General features: G+C 46.2%; 1 protein-coding gene across 2 annotated transcripts in view; it reads right to left on the minus strand.

Moving 5' to 3' along the window:
• The window catches only part of ACTR8 (actin related protein 8), a 69,904-nt gene that overhangs the window by 6,018 nt on the left and 36,712 nt on the right, over nucleotides 1–27,174 (minus strand). For both annotated transcript variants that reach the window (XM_029600898.1, XM_029600897.1), the window contains 4 exons: nucleotides 19,142–19,237; nucleotides 18,420–18,560; nucleotides 13,228–13,492; nucleotides 11,152–11,315 (listed from right to left, as the gene is read on the minus strand). In XM_029600898.1, the coding sequence (XP_029456758.1) occupies nucleotides 11,152–11,315; nucleotides 13,228–13,492; nucleotides 18,420–18,560; nucleotides 19,142–19,237 (666 nt within the window). The remainder of the gene's footprint in view (nucleotides 1–11,151; nucleotides 11,316–13,227; nucleotides 13,493–18,419; nucleotides 18,561–19,141; nucleotides 19,238–27,174) is intronic.

Consider the following 27,174-nt stretch of genomic DNA (forward strand, 5'->3'; position numbering starts at 1 on the left):
TGTAGACAGCTCTTGGCTGTTTTCACGACCCACCCGAGCTCTTGTAATAGGTTCCTGACTCTGGTGGTCGCGTGGCGACTCTGCTCCGGAAACTTTGCTCTGATCAGCCAAATCGTCCAAGTACAGTGGGCCCTTGACTTACGAACGGCTCGGGTAACGACCAACTCTGTTTACGACCAACATGTCAGGGTTTGACTTATGAACAAAATTCGAATTATGACCATAATTTTCGGTTTCGAGGTACAACCAAATTTTGAGTTACGACCACAGCCACGTGTGTGCCGCGTGCGTTTTGGTTTTTTTTTTCCCGCGGATTGGCTGTGTATCACATTTTTTTGGTCTTGGAGGGCGGGACTTCTACAGGGATTGGCTGGCTACTGTTGCTGCTTCTACTAATGGGACCCAGGCGCACGTGGGCAGACCCGGCACGCAATTTCAGCAAACAGCATCGGGGCACATCGGGGGATATCACTCAGCTGGCAAGGTACAGTAATGTGCTCAGAAGCAATTCGGAGGGGGAAAATAGTTTCTGGAGGGCAAGAGATGTGCTCAGAAGCGGTTGGTAGGAAGAAAAGTGTGTCTGGGGTTGGTGTTTTTTCTGTTAGGTTTCTTATTTTTTCCTGCAGAACTGCACTTTTATCAAAGAAGTGTTCAAAATGGCCCCAAAGATAAAGAAAGCAATCACAATCGAGAAGAAGAAAGAAATTGTGCAGAAATTTGAGAGTGACGTTCGAGTGACCGATCTCGCTGTCATATACAGCATGTCAAAATCCACCATTTCAACAATCTTACAAAGAAAAGATTTGTACAAGGAAGTTAGTGTGGCTAGAGGTGTCACTCAAATTTGTAAGTCACAATCAACAGTGATAGAAGAGGTAGAAAGCCTATTGCTAGTGTGGATAAATGAAAGGCAGATGGCAGGTGATTGCCTGACTGTCTAATCTGTGAAAAAGCTAGGGCTATAAATGCAGATATCATAAAGGATAAGCCATCAGCAAGTGAAAATGGTGAAATATTTTGTGCCAGTAAGGGGTGGTTTCACAATTTTAAAGCAAGAACTGGTGTTCATAGCATAGCTAGGCATGGTGAAGCTGCCATTTCTGATAGAAAGGCTGCTGAAAATTACATACCCCACTTCGAAACAATGACACACAGAAATGGCTTTTCCTGTCAGCAAGTTTTCAACTGTGATGAAACTGGACTTTTCTGGAAGAAAATGCCCAAGAGAACGTACATTACCCAGGAAGAGAAAAAAATGCCAGGTCACAAGCCAATGAAGGATAGGCTAACCTTATTGCTATATGCCAATGCGAGTGGTGACCTCAAGATAAAGCCTCTCTTGGTTTATCACTCTGAGACCCCAAGAGTGTTCAGAAAACAGAATGTCATGAAGAATAGGTTAGGTGTCATGTGGAGATCTAACAGAAAAGCCTGGGTAACAAGAGTCCTTTTTCTTGAGTGGATCAGGGAGGTTTTCTGTCCTACTGTACAGAAATATCTTGAGGACAAAGGATTACCACTCAAGGCTCTCCTCATCATGGACAATGCTCCTGCTCACCCACGAGACTTGGAAGACGAGTTGGCTGAAGACTTCCCATGGCTCACAGTAGAATTCCTTCCACATAACACAACTCCTCTACTGCAGCCTATGGACCAGCAGCTAACTTTAAGAAGCTATACACTAAGGAACTGTTCCAGAAGTGCTTCCAGATGGTTTCAGATACAGATTTAACCCTTAAAGAATTCTGGAAAGAACATTACAACATCCTTTCATGTGTGGGGTTAATAGAGAAATCCTGGGCCAATGTTTCTCAACAGACATTGAGATCGGCCTGGAAGAAAGTGTGGCCTAAAATTATAGAAGAAGAGGAGCCAGACCCTGCAACTGACCCTGTATTTAATGACATTGTCACTATAGCAGAGTCCATAGGCTTGCAGGTAGACAGTGCTGATGTTAAGGAACTGGTGGAAGAACACTCAGAGGAATTGTCTACAGAGGAACTTCAGCAACTTCTGGCTGAGCAACAGAGAATGGCAGCCGAGGAGCTTACTGAAGAGGAGGAAGAGGAGGATCAACAATCACTGCAGCAAATTTCCTCTTCTGGTATTAAGGAAATCCTGAAAAAATGGACAGAGTTACAAACATTTGAGGGGAGGCCCACCCAGACAGAGGAAAAGCCAATCATTGCATTCACTTGCTTAATGATAATGTCATGGCATACTACAGAACAGTGTTGAAGAAAACACAGAAACAGACAACCTTAGACCAGTTTTTAGTTGTGAAAAGGTTGAGACCAAGTGAGCCAGAAGCAGGTCCTAGTGAGCTACAGACTCCCCCAAGGCGAGAAAGGACACCAGAAAGCCAGATTCCAGATGTTCTCATGGAATGGGACTCTCCTTCTGAACAATAACCACTTCCATTTCATCCCCCGATGCTGTTTGCAAACCAAAGATGTCAACTTTTAAATAAATAAATAAATGAAAAATAAACTTGAATTGTTTTTTCTGGTAGGCTAAGCACATTTTATAACTTTTTGGTGAGTACACTAGGGAAGTATAGGTGTTTCTAGTAATTACAGACCTCATACAACCATTTTTTATTGTAGAAATGGTTAGGTAAGGGGTGATTTTCAGAGGTCTGGAACGCATTATGGGTTTTTCCATTATTTCCTATGGAAAACAAAGTCTTCACTTACAACCAACTTGAGTTACAACCAGCCCTCTGGAACCAATTGAGTTCGTAAGTCAAGGGCCCACTGTAAGGATATACCAGGACTCCTTCTTTCCTCAGTGCTGCCGCTATTACCACCATAATTTTGGTGAAGGTTCTGGGAGCGGTAGCTAGTCCGAAGGGTAGCGCTTGAAATTGGTAATGATTGCCCAATATTGCAAAGCGCAGGAAGCTCTGGTAGTCCTGATGGACCGGGATGTGAAGGTAGGCTTCGGATAGGTCCAGGGAGGTTAAGAATTCTCCCGGTTGTACCGCCATTATAATGGAGTGTAGGGTTTCCATGCGGAAGTGTGGTACCTTCAGGTAACGGTTGATGGCCTTGAGGTCCAGGATGGGCCGGAATGCTCCTTCTTTCTTGGGAACGAAAAATAGATGGAATAGTGGCTTGTATTTTGTTGAGACACGGGCACCAGAGCTATTGCCTTCAGGCTGAGTAGTCTTGCTAGTGTGGTTTCCACTGCCAGTCTCTTGGAGTGGGAGTGGCACGGTGATCTCATAAATTTGTCTGGGGGGATGCTTTGGAATTCCAGGGAGTACCCCTCTCGAATAATAGTTAGGACCCACTTGTCCGATGTTACTTCAACCCATTTTTGGTAGAAGAGGGTAAGTCTGCCCCCTATGTCTTCTTCCTCTGGATGGGTCTGCGTCTTCTCATTGTGGGGCCCGGCCGGAGCCTGCCCCTGAGCTTGCTCCTCTCTTAATGTGCTTGTTCCAAAAGGACTGAAACGTTCCTGAAGTACGAGGTGCTCAGGACTGTGTGTTTTTGTAAAGTTTAAAACGCTGCGATCCTCTACCCTTGGTTCTTCTGGGGGAGGAGCGCTGATATGTTCTTTTCTTCCTGTCTTCAGGTAATCGGGGTACTGGGGATTTGCCCCATTTGTTGACTAACTTCTCCAGTTTGCTCCTGAACAGGAGAGATCCTTTAAAAGGAATTTTTGTGAGGTTCGCCGTGGAAGTCGTGTCAGCCGACCAATTTCGGAGCCATAATTGTCTTCTGGCTGCCGGTGCGGCGGCAACACCCCTGGATGATGTGCGCATGAGGTCTGCGGTAGCATCGGTGAGAAAAGAGACAGCAGGTTCCATCGCTTCTCCGGGCATGGTAGTGTCTCTGGAGAGGATCAAACAGGAACGTGCCACCAAGGAGCAGCAACAGGCAATTTGTAGCATCATTGCTGAAACATCAAAGGACTGCTTAAGGATGGCTTCCAGCCTTCTGTCTTGGGCGTCCTTCAGTGCCGCTCCTCCCTCCACAGGGATTGTGATGCGTTTTGAGACAGCACAGATCATAGCGTCCACTTTAGGGAAGCGGAGAATTCCTTGGCCGTGGGTTCCAGTGGGTATAGGGCTTCTAGTGCTCGTCCCCCTTTAAAACAGGCCTCTGGAGCATTCCATTCCAGGTCAATCAGTTCCTTGATGGGCTCCAACATGGGAAAATAGCATGAGGCTTTACGGAGCACCAACATGGGATTCTTTTTCGGTTTCAATGTAGGGTCTGTGCCTGGGAGACCCAGTGTCTTCATAGTTTGGGACACAAGGGCTGGTAATTCATCCTTGTGGAAGAATTGGAGCATGGTCCGGTATGGCTCCATCCCTGGGGGGATTTCCCCTTCTTCCAGAGAGTCGGTTTCCTCATCTGAGGTGTCTGGATCCCCATCGGGATGCTCTTGGTTAGGAGAAGCATGTCTCGAGAGCCTCGGGAGGTGCTGGTAAGGGCTTGCGCTTCCGGCGGAGTTTGAGGCAAGTGGACAGCCGGGGCTGGTTGCGCCTGGACAAAGGTTTGCAGCCCTTTGAAAAATTCCACCCAGGAGAAGGTTCCTGGTTCCATGTTGATACCAGGAGGGATTGAAATGGCAGCCCTGGAGGAACTTTCCTATGGGGGCGTCAAGTTGGACATAGTTAGGTCCGGGGTGCCATCATCAGTGGCTCCAGATCCTGCTCCTGGCTGTGGGAGGTCTTGATTTGGTTTTCCCTGGTTCTATTTGCATTGCTGGCACAGGAGGGATTCTAAATCAGGCTGCGCAGCTCTCAGGTGTCAGGCTGGGCAAAGGAAGGGTCCCTTGGCCTTCTTGGATGGCGGTGCCATTGTTTGTGCGCGTGTAGGGCTTCAAAAACTTGTCCGTGCGAGAGTTGTGCGCGCGGATTCTCTTAGTTGTGCGCGTCGGGAGTGCAGAAGTAATGTGCAGTACGTGCACACAAGTTGTGCTTGTAGGTGGCGGGCTTTGTGCACGTGGCACAGTTATGCACGCAGTTGTGCGCACGGCCTAATTTGCGCGCAGTTAAGCGTGTATCCCTATGGACGCCTCAAGTTAGGTGCCTCGGGCTTCTGGCCTGCTCCGTGTGTATTGACGGCGAGGGGGGAAGATGGCGCTGATGACCCCAGCGACAAGATGGCGACCCCCCGGAGGGTCTCCACGTGTGTGGACCTTCGCACCAGATCGGGGCCTAGCCAGAGAAAGACTGCTCAACCCGACTTAAACCTCATCGGAGGAAGGTCAGTACGGCTGTTCGAGCCTTGGAGACCGGAGACTTAAAAGTAAAGGCTTCTACCTTACCTGGACTCTGCGCTTACCGGTTGCGTGCCGGGCGGTCCCCAGCTGCAGGGGGAGAGGGAAATACCTTCACTGCCGCGCTCAAATCTGCACCTGCCGGCGGACTAAGGCTCACCTCTGAGGGATATCGAATCGACCTCAGGAAAATCTCGACTGTGGGAGGGACCATTAGGTTTCACTGCAGGAGAAGTGGGGCTCTCTTTTTAAAGTAAATTTTCTTTCTTCTTTCTTGTAAATGTTACACTATTCTCTTTTGGATAGTGTCCGCATCTGCTATGGGAGATGGAGAAATACTGAAGAGCTAAGCATGCTGCACAGGTATGTAGGCTGACGTCAGCTTTGAAATCCGTCTCCCATCTGCTATCAGGAGAGCACAATACCCATTGGTCCTGAGTCCATCTGGCTACACGCTAGGAAATGCACCTTTAACCCCGCAGGGACCACAGCAAATGTACACTGACGAAATAGCCTCTTTCAACCATCGGGCAATAGTCGCCTTGGATGCGTGTTGGCCCTTTTTGGCGCCACTCCACAAGATAAACAAATGATAGGAAACCCAGAAGGAATTTGTGATTTACAGATAGCGCAAGAGAACTCATCGGACATCTAAACACTTCAACTCCCTAGCGTGAGGTGCTTCTGGCTCTATGTGAGAAAAAGCCGGAAGCTCTACAGACTGATTCACATGGAAAGATGAGACCACCTTTGGTAAAAAAGACAGAACCGTCCTAAGAGAGATCCCAGAATCAGAAATTCGCAAAAAAGGCTCCCTGCAAGAAAGGGCTTGAAGCTCCGACACCCTGCGAGCTGAGTAAATAGCCACCAGAAATAGCACCTTCAGCGTGAGATCTTTTAAGGTAGCTCGCTTTAGAGGCTCAAAGGGAGCTTCACACAAGACCCTGAGTACCAGTTTAAGGCTCCAAGACGGACAAACCACTGCTGGAGGTTTTAAATGCTTCGCCCCCCTAAGGAAGCGGATGACATCCGGATGCAACGCCAGAGACTGACCACGCACCTTGCCTAGGAAGCACCCCAAGGCTGCCACCTGGACCCGAATGGAATTGAAGGACATCCCTTTGGCTAAGCCTTTCTGTGAGAATGCCAAAACCTGTGGCACCAATGACTGACGGGGAAGAACACCCTGCTCCTTACACCATAATTTGAACACCTTCTATACCCTAACATAAGTCAGCGAGGTAGAAGGCCTTCGTGCTTGCAGAAGAGTAGTAATCATGTCCTCCTGATAACCCCTCTCTCTCAGCTGCCTCCTTTCAAAAGCCAGGCCACTAGACAAACATGGTCCACTTGCTCGAAAAAAATAGGGCCCTGACACAGTAGACCGGGAAGATGACCATGGCGAGATTGACTAGGTCCGCGAACCACGGGTGCTGAGGTCACTCCGGAGTTATCAGGATTACCTCCCCAGGATGGATCTCTATCCGGCGAAGAATCTTGCCAACCAACGGCCATGGTGGGAAGGCATAGAGGAGAACAGAGGTCAACTACGGAAGCACCAAAGTGTCGACTCCTTCCGCTCCGTGTTCCCGTCTGCAACTGAAAAATTGAGGGGCCTTGGCATTCCTTTGAGTTGCCAGCAGATCCAGATGCAGATGGCCCCATTTGCGAACCATTAGGTCCATCGCTTCATCGGAGAGTTCCCACTCCCCAGGATTGATCTGCCGACTTAGGTAATCTGCTTGCACATTGTTGGGGCCCGCGATGTGAGATGCCGCCAAAAGGGCAAGATTTCTTTCCACCCAGTCCATGAGTTGCTCCGCCTCGGCCAGCACTGGCTGACTCTTGGTATCGCCCTGCCGGTTGATGTAGGCCACCGTCGTTGCATTGTCGGACAGGATTCGGACAGCCCGATTGCTCACCATCAGTAGAAGGCGTTATAGGGCCAACCGGACTGCTCTCGTTTCCAGGCGATTGATGGACCAGCTCACCTCCTCCGAGGATCATTGGCCTTGAAAAGGCCTGTGACTGGCAAACTGCTCCCCAGCCGAAAAATTGGCATCCGTTGTCACCACCACCCATTGGGGGACCTTAAGGTTCACTCCGCGCTGCAGGTGTTCCGGAATCAGCCACCAGCCAAGACTGGATCTGGCAGACTCTGTGAGTGGTAATGGGGCCTGAAACTCCTCCGACTTCAGATCCCAATGGGAGAGTAAAGCTCTCTGTAAAGGTCTCATATGAGCAAATGCCCACGGTACTAATTCCAGGGTGGATGCCATGGAGTAGAAGACCTGCAAATAGTCCCAGTCCTTGGGGAGAGGGAGAGACAAAAGACGTCGGACCTGCTGCATCAGCTTGGAGATCCGTTTCCCTTGAAGAAACACCTTCCCCATGCGCATGTTGAACCTGGCCCCCAAGTCCAGGACCTGGGATGGGAGAAGGTTGCTTTTGGCCCGATTGACAACCCATCCCAAGGATTCCAGAACATCCACGATCCTGGCGACCGCAGCTTCGCAAAGGGCTTTCGACTTCGCTCGGATTAGCCAATCATCCAGATACGGATGAACCAGCACCCCTTCCCTCTGAAGAGCTGCTGCCACGACCACCATAATTTTGGTGAATGTCTCCAGGCCGAACGGCAGGGCACAAGATTGAAAATGCCAATCGAGCATCTTGAAGCGAAGGAACCTCTGGTGATCCCTGTGAATGGGTATGTGTAAATACACCTCCATCAAGTCCAGGGAAGCCAAGAACTCGCCCGTGAGTACCGCTGCAATGACGGACCTCAGGGTCTCCATCCGGAAACGTGGATCCTGAGGACTCCGTTCACCTTCTTCAGGTCTAAGATCGGCCAGAAGGACCCCTCCTTCTTTAGAACGATGAAATAGATGGAGTATCGGCCTCTTCCCCACTCCACCTGGGAGACCGGAACGATAGCCCCCAGACCAACAGGTCGAGGGTCTGTCGAACGCTGTGCACTTTCATGCGGGATCCGCAAGGGGAAACTAGAAAGAGATCTTGGAGAGGCTGAGCAAATTCCAATGCGTAGCCTTGTCTTATGATAGTTAAAACCCATTGGTCGGTAGTTATCTTGACCCATTCCTCATAGAATTCGGACAGCCATCCCCCCACCTGAGGAACTGAGGAGTGGGTCAACCTCATCTCATTGGATGGACTTGGCTCCGGGTGTCGTGGAGCTGGCTCCATCACGGGCGGGTCTGCGGCCATGAAAGGAATGAGACTAGGACTGTGTTTTGCCCGTGGATTGTCTCTGGGCAGCAACCGGTGCTCTACTCTGCCTAAATCTCTGCTGTCCCCGAAAACGAGAACAGGCCGGTGAGAAAGGTCTTGAAGGCCTAGGCTTATCCTCCGAAAGCTTATGAACCTTATTTTCCCACAAGGACTTAACCAACTGTTCCAGGTCTTCTCCAAAGAGGAACTTGCCCTTAAAGGGTAGAGCACTCAACTGGGCCTTGGAGGAGACATCTGTCGACCAGTTGCGTAGCCGTAGAAGTCTCCGTGCTGACACCGCAGACGCCATGGTTCTGGAAGACGTACGGAGATCATATAAAGCATCCGCTCCATATGCTACTGCCGCCTCCAAGCGCTCCGCCTGAGCGGATTCCTGAGGCGGGAGGTCCTGAGAAGTCAGCAACTGTTGGACCCAGCGAAGGCTCGCCCAGAGCATGAAACTACTGCAAACAGCCGCGCAGATGCCCAGCACTGAAACATCAAAAATCAGTTTCAGAAGAACCTCAAGCTTTCTATCTTGGAGGTCCTTAAGGGCTGCCGCTCCAGCCACTGGAATCGTGGTCCTCTTCATGACTGCTGACACTGAGGCGTCCACCTTGGGAGACCTAAGAATCTCCAAGACCTCTTTGGGCAAAGTATATAGCTTGTCAATCGCCCTTCCAACTCGGAGGCCTGCTTCCGGGACCTCCCCACTCCTGGGTCATTAATTGCTGAAGCATGGGATGAAGAGGAAAAGTCTTAGATGGACCTCGCAGCCCTGCCAGGATTGGGTCTTCCAAATCCGGGGGAAGGACTTCTTGAGGAAGGTTCCATGCCGAGCTCAGTCAAGACCCATGGAATGAGTGGGTCCAACTCTTCCCAATGAAACAGGCGGACCACCTTCGGATCGTCGCCCTCCACCAGAGTTGCCTTACCCAGGTCAATCCCCGGGAGGGCTGACAGCTCATCTGGATGACCAGTGTTTGGCACAGCCGCACTGGGGCCCCATCCCCCAGAAGGAAAGAGCCCTGAATCATTTTGACCCATAGGGCCCCCTGGGTGTCGACTCCTGGGAACCTTCTGCGGCGGCCCCTCCAGCCTTCCCGGTGGAGCAACCCCAGCCTGCGAGCTCTGGGTCGCCAAGAACGCTCTGTGCATTAAAAGCACAAAATCCAAACAAAAGGCACTGGGAGTACTCCCCTCCCTCAACGGGGTGTCAGGTCTGTCGGCCAAACCATCCAGGGAGGGATCCTAAAGGTCCTTAGGACTGCCGGGAACCGGCGATAGATTGGGCGGGAGATCCCCTCCCCCAAGGCTCTTTTTTGCACGCCGGCAAAAGTTTCCAAAACTGCCGCCGTTCCCGCGCTCAGCGGGAACAGATCGGCCTGAGAGCCCTGAATGGCTGTCCGCTTGCTAGCTCCACACGGTTTAGGCAGCAGCTCTGAGGGACCTTCCCCACCGGGAAGGCACCTAATACAGAGGCCCAATCGGAAGAGCCGCGAAGCGTACTCCCCGCAAGCCACACATCGCACCGGATGCGACATGAAAAGACCGAGGGGGGGCGCCCAGAAACAGAAGAAAACCACGTGCCCAGGCAGACAAAAGTGCTCCCGCAGGTAAACACCACTGCAGCCATCCAACAATGTCCTGTCCACCCTGAGCCCGTCTGGCCCCCCTACGCCTCCTTTTTTTTTCTTTTTCCCAAAAAATGCAGCCGGAGGACACAGCTATCAGGAGAAGACTGACAGGCTGCTCTGCTTCAGTTCTTTTTTTTTTTTTTTCAATCGAACTGTGCCTGGGGGTGGGAGAAGGGACCAGACTACCGGTAATCCCCCCGCTGCCTTAACGTGGAGGAGCCCCGCGGGGTCACCAACCCCAGCAACTCAAACCCTGCGACCAGGAGGGATAGCCCCACTGGGACCTGCCTACCCCCTGGGAGGGTGTTCCTGTTAGCCTTGTTGATCTGCTATCTGATCTTTCTAATTTTTTTTTTTTTTTCAGAGATCTGCCAACACCTCAAGCAAAGGTGAAGACCGCAGGTTTTGCATCACCTCCATCTGCTGGAGACAGAGAAATACTGAGGAAATGCAGGTAGCACACCAGGATAATAGGTGGTGCTCTACAAGTTTTTCTCCGTCTCCATCTGCTGGAAGGGAGGCAAAACTCAGCGGTCTGGACTGATACGGGTACGTAGAGGGAAATGTTGTTAAATAAATAAAAAGGACAGCCAGTGTGCTAGCATAGGGACTGGGCAAGTTTAGGGACCTCACTAAGCATTTTTTCAATGTACACAAAATTGTTATGGTACATCAGGTCCTTAATTAAGCTAAAATGCTGCTTTAATTATGTTTTAAAAAACTTAGGGATGTTCTATTCAGAGCAAGATCAAGGCACACTATTTGGGAAGATGGATTATTTTTTAAAAAAAGCAAACTAGGTCAGTCAAATCTAAATCATTATTTAGGGATGTTTAGGTGTAGCTCAGTCACTGGACAAAAAGCGTGGTCTTTTTTTACTCTAGCAAAGCTTTCACTGGCACATGCATCAAAACAGATGGTAAATACATTCAATGAAAAGTAACCGATTTCAATTTAAAGAATAATCACGCTATAGCACCAAAGAACTTATTGGTGGCATAGCTTTAAAAGCTACAATTGATCAGTAAAATATAAAAATCTGTCTTACCTTTGGTCTAGTGATGACCTCAACATTTTCAACCACTCTCCGGAATGAAGGAGGCATTTTGTTGAGAATACGGTGCTGCAGGAATTCTTGTGCCCTATGGAACATTAAACCTCCTCCCACTACTAGGATGGAACTGTACATCTTCTTCTTGGTATCATCAGATGCTTTAAAGAGATTTTTAAACAACTTTGTCAGTAACTTAGTGAGATCTAATCACTGAAGGCTAATTATATAGAAAACTGGTGCATAAGTAGGTGTTTAGCATATTACTACAATGAGTTCCACTGGGACTAAACCAGATGGCAATGGCTATTGTTCCAGAACTTTACACTTGCCAATTATTAAAGTAAGGAAAATAACCCTACATTTTGTATTCAGTTTCTCTCAAGAGTACTGTAAAAAGATTTGGTTTGGCAAATGAAAACAGTGATCATGACAAATTCATTAATATTCAAAGAAATAAATCAAAGGTTATCATGCAAAGTATATTAGATAAGCTGAGAGAAAGTACAATATTTACTTTTAGTGCAGATGATACAGCACAACTCAGTGTTACAAATGCTATGGCTCAAAGTCAATTCGACTGATGTTCAAGATGCTATTGCAGTAAAGGATGGTCCTCTACAGGATTAACAAGACATTATTCTGGAAAAGGGTAGCCCTTAAAATAGCCTTTATAGGTATAGGGAACTATGAATTTTGCAGTTGATGTCTATTGGTTGTGAGTTGCAAGGAGAATTTTATAGGAATCTGATTTTTGATGACTATCTTCCATGCTTTGGTCTCCAACTTCACAAAGTAAATTCTAACTCTGTTTTTGGATTCTACTCTCATGTTAATGTTTCTGCTTTGTTTTTGCATCTTGTTATGTTAGGTGCTTGGTTATTAGTACCAGAATCTTTATTCATAACGCTGTTTCCAACAACTTCATAGTATCACCTTCACCCTTATTTTACCTTCCCCCCTAATTCCCGTACTACCCATACTCCAATGCAATTCCATGTAAACATGCTAATATTGTGTACATAGTTATTCTTACCTCTAAGCATATGTTTACACTTTCCTGTTATAATGTAACCAGTTTTATACTCTGTTTGATGTAAACTGTTATCACTGTAAACTGTTGTGAAGGCTTGCTCCAAACAACGGTATATAAAAAGACAAATAAATAAAGTGTTCATTTGATATATTTATGACCGTTACTAATCTATTAAATGTCAGTAATGTTTGTGTATTTTGAAATTTGTGAAGCATATGTTGTATTTTTTGTGGTTTGTGATGCAAACCACAAAAAATACAACCTGTATGGGTTTGTTACTATGGACAAATTACAGGGAGGTCAATATTCAAAGTGTGTTCAGTGCTATTTAGCCGGATAAGTATAATTGAATATTTGCCTATGTTCAGTGGCCGCCAATTAGCTGCATGTTACTTGTGCAGCTAAAAAGTTAGCTACATAACTTGTGGGTGTGTACTGATTGGTGGCTAACTACTGTTATTCAGTCTTATCTGCACGTTATGCGGTTAAATTAGACTTGCCATAGAGCAGGTCTAAACTTAGCCAGTTATAACTTATACGGCTACTACAGGGGTATAAGTTATAACTGACTTAGCTATGCTGCTGTATATTTTGTAATTTAGCTGGATAAGTTATATCTGGCCAACTTACTTACACGGCCAGCTTGGTATATTGACCTCATTATGTTTTATTTAATTCTCTTGTAACTAGCTTAGAGTGTTTGCTGTTAAGTTATAAATTTAATAAACTTATAAAAAATATAAAATAAAATGAAAGGAAATTTGGTAACTGGCTAATACACAAGGTTATTCTACTGATTTGACATGCTATGGTACTTCTGCCCAAGAAGGTTTACTATTATTGGCATAAGTGTTCATGGTTTGCTACCATCAGCATAACTGGCTATTAATAACTTGTAGATAAATAATAAATCTAGGTATGATAAATCTTCCATTTGTTTCTTAAGAGCAGCACATAGTCTTCTATTGCTTTGGGATATTTGAGCCAAATCTGTAAACCCTAACCCTTGCCAATGTAAGCAGATGCCATGGGCTTACCGCAGCAGTCAATACTGTGAAGTATGGCTTTGTCCAGACCCAATGCTTTCCCTTCAAAGTGCGATATTGCTGTTTTCCTGCATATCAGTGCAGTTGGTGGATCCTCCGATTCATGGCCGGGCACCAAGCAATCATTCTGTGAGGATCCTATTTCCACTTCTTGTGGATGAAGCCTATCTGAAGTATCAGAAGGCTGGCCACGCACATCTCCTTCGTATCCACCAGGCTTGGACAGAGCTTTCCGATCTGCAGTACCCTTTGAAGACTTAGAAACAAAATAAACACCAGGCAACAATAAACATGTCTACTATCAAATGGACTATATTTGTTGTAAACTTACTTCCATGTAAAGCCTTCCTATGATATGATGTTTCTGTTCTTGTGTTAGGACCATATGTTCTCTCTCCTTTGCAGCATCTTAAATGCACTTATTATAGTTTATTTCCTTATTTCTGCCCACATTGTTTCTTGCATATTTTGTCTAATTTTTAGCTTATTTAATTCTCTAATACCTGTAGCAAGGATTTTTCAGATTTGCACAATGCATTAAAATTGATGAGAAGTTGTATATTATTTCAGTGAAAAAGAGACCTGGTGAAATCATTTGGGCACGAAACTATTTGTTAAGAATAAAAATATTTAGGCTGGCCCCGTGACTCATTGGTACTGCTGTGTATGCCTCTGCAGAAGATCTGGATTTGATTTCTGGCTCAGGTTTTCTGCTATCTGGGCTTGCTGCAGAGTTCACAGTTCCTTGGGAGTCAGAGTCCACGACTTCATAAAATGGCAAATCCTATTTAAGGCCCATTTATTTTATTTATATTCTGCTTTTCAGGCACTTCCAAGCAGATTGCATTCAGGTACTGTAGGTGTTTCCCTGTCCCAGTCTAAGTTTGTGCCTGAGTCAATAGAGGGTGAAGTGACTTGGCCAAGGAACAGTAATGGGATTTGAAACCTGGCTTCCTTGGTTCGCAGCCCACTGCTCTAACCACTGGGCTACTCTTCCACTCCACTCCCATGATTGCAGACTTCCAGAAGGAGCCTTAGTGTGAGGCCCCTGGACAAGGACCTCTGTCTCAATGACTGATCTCATGAGAATGGGAGGGGATATAAAAAGAGGGAAATATCCCAAGGTAGTTGTGAATTAAACCAAATCACAGCATTGATTTTGACTGAGCTGAAAGAAAGAGCAGAAGAAAAACTGTTGGGTCAAAAAATATATATAATTTATACTTTATGTTAAAGAATGACTATGCCAGCTATCTGGCCACAAGTTCCAGAAGTACTGTCGCGCAGCAACAGTCTGCTGGAATTTCACAGTTCAAGTACCAGTTGACAGAAAAATTAAAATAAATACATCTACATCATTCCGGAGGAAGTGGTGAAGACCAGAACTGTGAAGGACTTCAAAGGGGCGTGGGATAAACACTGTGGATCCATAAAGTCTAGAGGACGTGAATGAAAAGTGGGTGGCTCGCGGGAATGACAGCTACTGCCTGGAGATAATACCCTTATTCAATAAACATACACAAGGTTACTGTGACTCCAACATTGCTCTAAGCTTCAATGGCAAGAGGAAATGTGGACAAAAGAATTTGCATTCACAAAAAAGCATGGAGTAGCTTGCTTGTTATGGCGGTTACTACAGCAAACCAAATAAGCCAGATACTTCACTTTCAATACATATCCAGCATAGCTCTCTGCTTCAACGGCAGGGGAGAAAGACTGATACTTCACGCATATCCAGCATACCTCTCTGCTTCAACGGCAGGGGGAATGAAGAAAAGTGGATCTATATACAGACAACCAACAAGGACTGAATTACATAGTCTGGGTAAGCGGATAGGCATGGGTGTAGCTTGCTTATTGCGGCGGTTACTACCCCTGACTAATTAAGCTAGATATTCACTTAGATGCAGTTCCAATACTGCTCTCTGCGTTAATGGTGGGGGTGGAAGGGAAATAGAACCAAAAGGTTACTAAGAGCCAAGACTAACAGAAGTATGAGAGAAAAAAAAAATTCAAAGCTTGCTGGGCAGACTGGATGGGCCGTTTGGTCTTCTTCTGCCGTCATTTCTATGTTTCTATCATTCTTACATTTATTTAGTCTTCTGTGATACACTGAGTCCTAATGCATAGAGACATTTTAAATCACCTGAAATGTATTTTTTATGATAAACGGTGTCCCTAGAACCATTTGAAATCTCTTCCGTAACTACCACTGGTCTTCCTGGTGCTAACATTTAACACAAAAAAAAATACATAAGAGACCTTGCACTATATTCACTTCATGCTCTGCAGCTCAGTGATAGTGCTGTTCGCTGCCATATGGAAGAACCGTGTTCAATTCCAGGGCTGGGCTTCTGCTCCCTGGATTGGCTGGAGCTGGGAATATCATGGAGGTGGTTTTCACAGCCGCTGGGGAGAGGAAGTCCCAGTCATTGTGCAACTGCAACACCACGTGTCCGGAATTAGAACCCATGATTCATTTCATTTCATTAATTTAACTTTTGATTTCTGTTCCACTTTTTCCTGACTGGACAGCCACTTGAAAGCAATTACAATCAGGTTAGAGGTTGCGGGTAGCAGCTTACAATGGGGATGTAGTCAAGGTGTATTACAATAGAGTTACATTCTGGAGGTAGCACTGGTGCATGGTGTCCAGCTGAAGAATGCGGAGACAATAACTGGATTAAGTGAATTGGGAAGGGGATATGAAACTGGGGAAAAATCCCTTGGGATTTATACAAATGAAGGTTTATGGTGCTATAGTTCAACAGATGCCAATTCTTCTTCCTTTTTTTGAATTGAGCAATCTTCCTCTTTTTTCTTTCGGCTTCCAAATCAGTTGGAAATGAAGCTGGGATCTGATGCCATGAACTGTCATTTGCAACTACTTGAGTATTTTCCCCCTGCTTTATCTCTCTTCCTAACTTACTTTAGCTCCAGTCATTGCAGCGAGAGTTCTCAGCTGAGCACCATCCAAGCTCCTTTTGGAACCCTGCAATCATGAGATCTGAAGATCCTCTGCACGATGGCTATGAGTCCCTTCTCTCCCTAGGGGAGCAAACGACTTGAGCTGGAAATGGAAACCAGGTTCCTCTGCATAGCAGCGCATGGCACTGCCACTGGACTAGCCCAAGAGGTTGGTTCTGACTAAGCTGAAAGATTAAAAGAGGAATACACCGCCAGGTCCAAAAAATGCAGGACCACTGGTAGAACCTCCTGGTCCGGACTCTGCTCTACTAAGGGAGGAAGTATGGAAGTATAAACTTTCACCTCAGGAGCTGCCTATCCACCATCCAACAATTCCAGTTAAGGGTTATAACTTTGCCATTGCTCTTGCCACCCTTAGTCCAGCTTCTGGGGCATTCCACTCCCAGTCTACCAATTTCTTAACCTTCTTAGGTAACAGGAATGCTGTAGGGGGTCCCCGAAGACTGTCCCGTATTGGATCTACTCCTTTATCATCCAATTCCTCCTGTAACACCTTCATTCCCAGCTCCTTCATGACACGAGGAATAAGCAGCTTCAATTCTTCTTTACGAAAAAAGACAGACAACTAGCGGGTCGTCCCCCTCTGCAATAGGGATCTCCTCAGACAAATTTCCAGATCTGTCCTGGTTCTTCCCCGGCTCGTGGTTGGCAGAATCATCCCCCTGTTTAGTAACAGGGTCTACGTCTGCCAGATCCTCATCTGGATCATCCAGCTGGTCGTCTGAAACATCTGATTCCAAAGCCCCATCCGGGTGACTAAGACCCAACTGGCAGAGAAGGTTCCATGAACCCCTGGCCAGGGACCTTTTTACTCTCTTAGGATTAGGCTGCCCTTTTTGGTTCAGGGACAGTTTACTCCCTGCACACCTCCTGGCCAAATAAGCCTTGTGCATGAGTAAAACAAATTCTGTGGAGAATTCTTCTCCTTCACTGTCCCCAACCGCAGGAACTTTCATATCTTCCTCCCTCTGATCTTTAGTCCTGGCCTGCATCGCTGGAGACAAAGGGGGAGGGGAGACTTGGGCCTCTTGAAAAGGATTCTGCATTGTGCCCTGTGCGGCCCTTCTGATCCTAGCAGCATAATCTCCCCCAGCGGCCTCCCTTACAGGGCCCTAGGATCGGGTAGTTCTATTGTTGGTTGAATGACTCAATGAGGGACCCTCCCCCCCGCCCACGGCACAATCAGCACAACATGTGGCCAAATTAAGCCACAAACGAGTGCTGCCGCAGACCCTGCAGATTTCCATGCACCCTGACGTCGGCGCCATTGGGAGGGGAAACACGCGGCGCAGTCTGCCGCCTGCCGCAGCAACACTGCAAAGAGTGGCAGCACGAGTTATTTTAGGTAAACTCACCAAATCAGCAACCCCATACACAACAGCTTCTTATACCAGCACCGCGGTCTGCTCTCTTAAGCCCAGCTGTGTCTGATTCAGACATCTTTTTTTTTTTTTTTTCTTAAAGATACAGTCAGCCCAGAAAAAAAAAAGAAATACTTCCCTGCTGCAAGCTGTTGGGGAAGTATTTCAGAGACTTCAGAGAAAGGAGAAAACCAGGACCCCTGGCTTTTCTAACCCTGGATGTTGCGGGCTGAAGCCGAACAGGGATCATCAACCCCCCACCCCCCCCCGGCTCGATCTGAGGGATGGCCCATGAAGAAACCTAGCACTTCAAAGAGCTCTTCTATTCCTCTTCACTTAACCTACTCTAATCTCCTTCTCCTAATTATTTTTCTTATTCTTTTAAATTAGGCATGCAGGTTTGCACCTCTACTATCTACTGGAGACAGAAATACTGAGGGACTGCAGGTAGCACTCTCATTTAAGTAGCAGTGCCTGAAAAGCTTTTAATTCTCTGCCTCCACCTGCTGATAGGGATGCAAAATCCACTTGTCTGGGCTGATCTAGGGTAAGAACAGGAATACTGGTAAGCTGAGGTAAGCATGGATTCATATAAGAAGCAACATCAGTGAACTTGTTAGTCTGTCTCCATCTGCTGGTTGGTGGGCATAACCCATTCATCTGGACTGATCTGACTGGATGAAGAGGAAATTTACATTATTTAATATACAAAATCATTTAAAAGAATGAGGATCAGAAATTTTGCCACATAATCTCCTGAGTTGTTGGAGAAAACTGGGGCTGTAAATAAAGCTCTCAGGGCAGTTTATGTTTTTTAAAAGAAAAGATTCTCACCTGATCTTGCTTACTTTGTGTAGCCAACAAGTAGTGCTCATCATGAGGATCCTCCGAGCCTCCTTGTGACCTGACCTGCAAAGATGTCATTTTCTGTCCCATTATTCCAAATGTTGCTGGGTAAAACAGAGCCATTGGAGCCTATTCAGAAAGATTTAAATCTTTTAATCTGAATGGTAATATAGTTTTCTTGTTTTACAAGCCATTAATATGGTAATTTCAAGAAAAAAGAAAGTCAGGGAAAGGCAGTTTCTTTTAGTCAACATTTGTATTTAAACCCCCCATCCTGTCCACCAGTAAAACCTAATAAAACTGGGTTAAAGCGCCATTCTGCTAGCCCAGAGCTTCTTAATTCTGGTCCTCGAGGGCTGAAAACTGGACTGGGTATCAAGTTGATCATGCTAAGCAAATTAGCCTTGTTCTTAGACCATGTGTCTGCAGATACCTCTTTTGACCATTCATTGTGGATATTCTGAAAACCAGTTCTGTTTGCAGCCCTCACTGAAGACCTCAGAGTTAGCCAATCTAAACTGGAAAACAGATGAACAGATATGGAAAACAGAGAAGCCCATGATAAAACAGGGAAGGTAGCACAGTTAAACTAGATATAAAATAACAGATTTTAACTATGAGCTCTCTGAAGCATCACAGTTAAATCTGAGTAAGGCAAACCAGCTGGTAGGGCAAAGAAATTCTTAGCCGTAGAAATATTTTTAACATACCTGAAGTTTTTCATCCCCTAACCGCAACTGGTATAGTAAAGCTGGAGCATCTGGGCGGCGAATTTGAAATTCATGGTCTTTAAGTCCAGAAATATCCTATTGGATGAGTAAAACAGCAAGGCTCATTCAACACTATTAACTAAACTAATACCACAATATCAAATACTACAAATATTAACGTTTTAGGTCATGGACTGTAAATGCCTCATGCAAACTGCCTGTAAAAATAGCTCTGGATTTTAATTCCCCTGGGTCTCCCTGCTGTCTATTATTACTGTTTTGGTTTCTTATGGAATTAATTGTATTGTTTCTATTTTGTTTAACATAAATCTTTGTATTTCTACATGTATTCTGTTTGTATGGTATATATTGAAAATAATAAATAGTTAAAAATAGTTATGGACTTGAACTGTCTGGTGTCAATTGCAATGTACTTTGATTTTAATAGGCCTAATATTGATCTCTATGAATTATTTATTTATATTTGATTATCTGCATGGCTTTTATGATTCAAAGCAGGGTTCAGTTTTAAGTATGTAAATGTCTTAATTTGATAGCTATAACAAAGTATAACACTGATCTTTTTAATTGTAATTTTTTTCTAAACTGCCCTTTACTTTCATTACAAAGTATATAATGATTGCTCTGTAAAGTTTATATTTTTTATCAATAAAGCTTATTTGATTAAAAGAAAAACAAAGTTCGGTTATATGTTAGTATGAAGGAGTGGCCTTACTACCCCTCCTTAATCTGTGCGGAACCAGGCTAGATGCCAGGTTTACCTTAAATCCCTACAGAGGGAAACAGCTTTGTGGGCAGGACCCACTTGGGGAGATTGAGGCAGAGCCAAGCTGAGATCAGGAGGCCCCCTGCATCTCCAGAAGCCAGTTCCTGTATACATTGCTGACCTAACGAATGCTGTGAGTAGACTGCTGGAGGGACACGGTCTAGATGTAGGAGAAGGCAGCTCATAATTACATTGCTGTCCAACTATGAATATTACTGCTAGAAGGTAGGCACTGTGGCTTTGTCTGTATGCTGAAAGTGCTTAATAAAGTGAATATTGCATGAAGAAAGGCTGTAGTCAGTCTTCTTTCTGCCTCCAGCTTAAGAAAGTTGCTTGGTCATTCCATATATGGTAAAGAAGTGGGATTTCTCTCTAAGCTAAGCACAGAGAGAAATGCAAGTCTACAGGGGGAAGGAGCAGTCAGAAGAAAACAAAGTTTGTGGGGTGAATCCTGCCCAAAGAAGCAGTTTGGGACAAGGTAGTGCTGCTAAACTTGTGCATGGAGCACTGTGAAGAGTTTTACAAATGTGTGGCTCAAGGAGTACACAGAAGTAAGCCTGCTGCTCTAAACAGGGTATAGAGCACAGGAGTGTAGGGATGTGAATCGTTTTTGAACGATTAAAATTATCGTCAGATAATTTTAAAATCGTCCTAAATCGTCAGAGTGCACGATACAATACAAATGCCCCCGATTTATCGTCATAAATCGTCCTAAATCGTTAAATAGGGCATGGGAATTATTTGGGGGAGGGCGGGAAAACCGGCACACCAAAATAACCCCTAAACCCACCCCGACCCTTTAAAACCAATTCCTTACCCTCCCCCACCCTCCTGAACCCCCCCGAAAATGTTAAATTACCTGGTGGTCCAATGGGGGGGGTCCCGGCGCGATCTCCCGCTCTCGGGCCATCGGCGCCATTCTGGCTGCCACTAATTAAAATGGCGCCGATGGCCCGATAAAAAAACCCCCCACCCAACCCTTTAAATCGACCCCCCTTAGCCTCCCTCACCCTCCCGACCCCCCCAAAACCTTTTAAAATTACATGGTAGGAGCCGGCCATGTGACAGGGGCCGGCCAATGGCATGGATACCCTGTCACAAGGTAAGGGCAAAGGGGCATCGGCGCCATTTTTTTTTTAGCGCAGCTGATGCCTGGGAACGGGAAATCGCTCCCCGAGGCCCCCCTGGACCACCAGGTAATTTTAAAAGGTTTGGGGGGGGGGGGGGGGTCGATTTAAAGGGTCGGGTGGGTTTTCTTTTTAGCGGCGCGGGCCTCCCTAAAAAATAAATTAGCGATGTGAATTGGAATCGGAAACGATTCCAATTCACATATCTTAACGATCAGATTCCCCCCCCCCCCCGCAGCCGAACCTGATCGTTAAGACGATCTGGCACACGATTCACATCTCTACAGGAGTGTTCAGAGCACTAAGCAGTTTAAAAGACTGTGGCTCAGGGAGCACAGAATGTAAATGCTGAAAGACTGTTTTAAATGCAGGGAAGAGTGACCTGGGCCTGAAAGCAAAAGTAGGTTTAAATGTACCATTGCAAGTAACCAGAGGTATTATGTGAGTTAGTGCTGTTAAAGCAGGATTTTCTTTTTACCTTTGAAAATAATAATAAAAAAAAAGAAACAGTTTTGCAGTGAGAGGCCCTCCAACAGCAAGTGAGTTGCTGTGCACTAGAGCTCAAGGAGTGCAGCTGCAAGAGAAGCTTGGGCAGTGGTACAGAAAACCTAGAGTTGAGCCAGTGAGTGCACTTCAGGAACAGGTGACCAAAAGAAAGGTAGAGGGCTTGGAACCTGTGACAGGTGGAATCAGTGGATACCCTGCAGGTGCAGGAATAAAGGCAGCACCAGACCAGGGACAGCCAGCGGGAGGCATGGGAAAAGCAATAACAGCAGTCCAGATGGTATGAGCTGGGGAAAGTTTGATAGGCCTGAGGTTTTCTTTGCTGTGGTAAATGTACCTGGGACAGGTGGTTGGCTGGTGTCTAATGAGGGCAGGTAGAGTCCTGAAAGACGTTAATATGCCTTACTGTTGGTAAGGTACCTAACCCATAGGAGCCTGGAGCTGGGAAGTGATATTTTGCATGCTAGGGTTTCCTATCAGTCTGCAATTGGAGTTTGTTTCTCTTCCCCTAGGTCGGTGCCTAGAGGGAAAGCTGTGGAGCACAGGCAGCAGACAGAAACATGTTTGGAGCAAAGACCAGGTGTAAAACCATACAGTGCAGCCTACACTGAGGTGTGTGGAAGAAGACTCCAAGGCACAAAGAAACCTGCAAAATTGGTCAAGTACTTTTGAAAGGTGACTTTAATGATTAGCTTGAAAGAAGCGGTTAAGAAGTTCTTGGGTACAAGTTACTTAGCATTCTGGAAAGGGGAAAATAGAGTTTAAAGTGTACTGTAGAACATTTGTATAGTAAGGACATTTGGTACAGAAATTTTGTCTGTATGTGAGGGGTGGAAGCACAAGGAAGGGGTTCCTGCCACAGAAGAAGGGGCAAGTGCTGTACTCACTACAGGGGTGATGGGTAAAGAGATGTTAGCTACAGAAACAATGCCTGCTTTTAAAGTAAAGTGTGAAAAAGTTATCAGTGGAAGAAGCACGACTTGCTGTAAAAGTAGAAACTAAAAGGGCTTCAAACGGATCTGTGGGGGATCCCAAGGGAAAGAAAAGTAAGCAGCTAAAGCAGGAGTAGCCACGATAAGGGGCCCCAAAAGCCAGTAACTGAGGTTTGGGAGAAAGAGCTGGGGTGGTCCTGCCAAAACTATGTATGACAGGGCAAAGCCACACTGAGGATACATGGTATTAAGGGCCACAATTCCTCCCAGCGAAAAAGTCTGACCACCTTCAGATCATGTCCCACTACAGAGGGTGCTTGATCCTGAGCGTCATCAGGGTCCACGCTGCCCAAATAAGATTCTATCCCAGATGGATCTCCAGCCAGAGGATCATCAGACTCCGAGCTATTATCTGCATTCCCCGAATGCAACTGATGTGCCAGCACTCTCCGAACTCTGGTCGCCCCACCAGATCATGCCAAACGTGGCCTCTTGGCAGAACTGGCTCTTGCAGGCCCACTGACTTGGGAAGGAGACATCCAGCCATCCTTCTAGCCAAAAAAGCCTTATTTATAAGCAGAACAAAATCTGGGGGGAAATCCCGAGTCATCTGGATCCTGCTCCAGGAGGTCTTCCTCCTCCTCCCCCCAACAAAGGATCCTGGGACACCCAGGGCTGAGGGTCTTCAATCTGCCAGCATCAGCAGTGTTGGCAAGGCAGCATTCCTGCAGGCCATCAGTCTCAGCAGCAAAAGAAGATAAAATGGCTGTCGTTGCTTCTGAAATTCGGAAAACACCTTCGGGCTGCTCGGCTCCCCCCGCACTCCCCACGGAGGATCGCTGCCTCTCCGAAGCTCCTTTAGCGCTCCCTGAGCTGCCTTCTCCCTCGGAGATGCAGCGGGAGCAAGTGCAAGCAAGAGAAAGGCACATGTGTCTCCCCACATTGCCTGCCGCATGGCATGGCCGCACCAGCTTGCCTGCACCAATGCTGCAAGAACCATCCTCAAGCGCTCCCGATGTCCCCAATCGGTATGCTGCAAAACCCAGCCGAAGCACCCAACTGGCACAACAAAAAGCAAATAAAAATTGAGGCCTTTTTTTAAAACTTTATACATAAAACTTCCCTTTTGCGGCAGGCCTACGGTACCAAATCCAGAGTAGATGCCATGGGCCCCAGAACCTGTAGGTAATCCCATGCCCTGGGTACCATTATGCGCAACAATTGTGTCACCTGAGACTGCAACTTCAGAATCCTCTCCACGGTGAGAAACACCTTGCCCAACTGGGTATCAATTCTCACCCCCAGATACTCCAAAGACGGACTTGGAACAAAATAAATCTTTGCCAAGTTCACAAACCAGCCCAGAGAACATAACAGCTCCAAAACTCTCTGGACCTATCAACCACACTCTACCTCTAATTTCACCTGAATAAGCCAGTTGTCCAGATAAAGGTGAACCAGAAAACCTTCTTTTCGCAATGCAACTGCTATCACCAACCATAACCTTTGTGAAGGTTCATTGAGCCATAGCCAGTCCAAAAAGGAAGACCTGAAACTGAAAATGCTGGCCCAGCACCATGAATCACAGAAATCTTTGATGTTCCATGCTGATAGGAATGTGCAGATAGGCCTCCGTTAAATCCAGGGAGGCCAGAAACTCTCTCTGATGCACGCCGTTATCACTGTCCACAAAGTTTCCATAAGAAAGCATGGAATCCACAACACTGCCTTGACTTTCTGCAGGTCTAGAATGGACCGAAACGCTCCCTCCTTCTTGGGAACGACAAAGTAGATTGAATACTTTCTTCAACCCTGTTCTACTACTGGTACCGGCATGATTGCTCCTAATCTCTGTAGCTGAAGTAGGTTCTCTTGAACCACTTCTTGCATGCCCAGGGACGAGCAGTGAGACTCCATGAAGGCTTCCCTAAGTGGGCGAGAACATTCTTTTTTTTTTTTTTTTAATTTATACTTTATTAATGTTTCAATTTTCATGACATATACAAACGCCAAAAAGAAATTTGGATATCTAATACAACAAACAGTAGTAAGCAACATATTGCTAAAAAGATAGAAATAAATTGTCATCACAATTTACTTCTCAACAAAGTAAATCAGTACAAGAAATATAATTCTACCACTCTTAGTTCTATCCTTCCTATTAGATATCCTAATACTCTGAAATTGGAAGAAACCAAGATCTTAATTTGAGCAATTTAAAGCAATATTCTTAAACAATTTAAACAGAAGACATAGTATCTCACCTTATTTTTCTTATCTGGCAACACTAGCCATCCTTATTTCCAATTAAGACTTTAGCCTCTAAAAAGGTCTTTAGATCAGCTGGGTCAAAGTAAATATATATACTGGGCGAGAAAATTCTAAAGCATATCCGTCTCTTATTACTTCGGATCAGGGAGTTCTGGAAGTAATCTTGGTTCACTCTCCGTAAAACAGAGTCAGCCGTCCTCCAACCAACTCTTTGAGAGAGTGGACCAGCCTGGCTTTAGTGTGAGGTCTTACTTCCTGTGGCCCCCTAACCAGCTCCCTCTCTGGCCAATCCTTTGGGACCCTCAAAAGGATTGCTGCTTCCCAGAACTTGGTTTCTGCAAGGACGAAGAACCTTTGTTGGGATGAATACACTTCACATCCCGAAAACGTGAACGAGCTGGAAAGGACTTCCTACTGCTCTTCTAATCTTCAGGCAGTCTATTTCCTTTCGACTCTCCCAACTGCTTCATTAACTGAGCCAGATTTTCATCAAAAAGCAGTTTTTCTTTAAAAGGAAGATTACACAGTTGAGACTTGGACCACATATCTGTCGACCAATTGCATAATCACAGAAGGCGCCGAGCTGCCACCATAGACACCATACTCCTGGCTGAAGTCCTCATCAAATCTTGTAAGGCATCTGCCACATAAGCAATTCCAGTCTCTAACTGAGCCACCATTTGAGAGTCCTCCTCAATGCTTCCTGCTCTTGCCTGGGTCTTTTGAACCCATAGCAAACAGGCCCTCTGCATCAGGTTACAACAGATGGCTGCACGTAAGTTTAAAGCAGAGACCTCAAAAACACCTTTCAACTGGATTTCCAGCTTTCGATCTTGGACATCCTTAAGCGTGGCTGATCCCTCTACTGGGATGGTGGTCTTCTTGGTGACTGCCTAAACCGAGGAATCCACCTCAGGTAACTCCAAAAGCTGTAAGATATCCTCATATATGGGATATAATCTCACCATTGCCCTAGTCACCTTTAGCTCCGTTTCTGGGTCACTCCACTCCCGGTCCACCAATTTCTTAACCTTCTTAGGTAAAGGGAATCCCGTAGGAGAACCCCAAAGAAAGTCCAGAACGGGATCCACTCCATTATCTGAATCCTCCTGTAGCACCTTCACTCCCAGCTCCTTCAGGATTTGAAGAAATAGAGGCTTCAACTTTTCTTTACGGAAAAGACCTACCACCCGAGGGTCGTCCCCCTCCACAGCTGGGATGTCCTCCGACTCAGACAAATTTCTCGATTTGTCCCAGCTTGCGGTCAGACAACTCATCCCCCTTGTTAGTAACAGGGTCCGGGTCTGCCAGATCCTCGTCCAGCTGGTCATCTGACTCATCTGATTTTACGGTCCCATCTGGGCGACTGAACCACCATCGACGGAGAAGGTTCCCTTGGACTCTGGTTTATGGTACAGAGGCCATTTATTCTCTTCACACTTTCTGGCTAAAAAGGACTTGTGCATAAGTAAAATAAACTCAGTGGAGAATTCCTCTCCTGCACTATCCTCAATGCCAGCCAAATTCAGAGCCTCCTCCTATATAGGTGGAAACAGAAGGGGAGGGAAGTCCTGGGCCTCTCAAACAGGACCCTGCATCATGCTCTGCGCAGCTTTCCTAATCCTAGCCGCAAAATCTCCTCCAGAGACCTCCCTTTACAGGCCCCTGGGATTGGGTAGTTCTCTGGTCCACAGACTGCCCTGCCAAGGGCCCCTCCCCCCCACAGCATAATCTGCACAACACGTGGCATAGTTAAGCCGTGATCAATCACTGCTGCAGGCCCTGCAGGTTTTTGCACTCCGACGTCAGCGCCATGGGGGGGGGGGGGGGGGGAGGGGGAGAAACAAATGGCACGGTCTGCCTCCTGCCACAGCATCAATTTTAAAACGTGGCAGATCGAGTTCCCACTGGGAATCTCAGCAAAATGCAGTCCTGCACAGCAGAGCTTCTTATCCCAGCATAGCGGCCTGATTCTCCACACCCAGCCACATCCCTGATCACAAACACTTGCTTCTTTTTTTTTTTTTTATAAAGCTAAGCCAAAGAAAATGAAATACTTCCCTGTTGGAGGCTATAGACTGGATCCTCGGGGAATGAGCCTTCAGAGAAAGGAGGAAACCAGGACCCTGGCTTTCCTGACCCTGGATGGTGTGGCTAAAGCAGCACAGGGATCAGCAACTCCCCGCTCTCCTGGCTCATTCTGAGGGATAGCCCATAAAGGAATCTAGCACCTCAGGGAACTCTCTCTTCTCACCTCTCTTTTTTTTTCTTTTACTAGACATGCAGGTTTGCACCTCTACCATCTGCTGGAGACAGAGAAATACTGAGGGATGCAGTAGCCTGTACCTTTACAAAACTGGGCCATATTAGTACTAATCATATTTTCAAGCCTCCTACATTTTTCCATACCTT

This window comes from Rhinatrema bivittatum, chromosome 4 (assembly GCF_901001135.1).
Source record: "Rhinatrema bivittatum chromosome 4, aRhiBiv1.1, whole genome shotgun sequence".
NCBI classification, from domain to species: Eukaryota; Metazoa; Chordata; class Amphibia; order Gymnophiona; family Rhinatrematidae; genus Rhinatrema; species Rhinatrema bivittatum.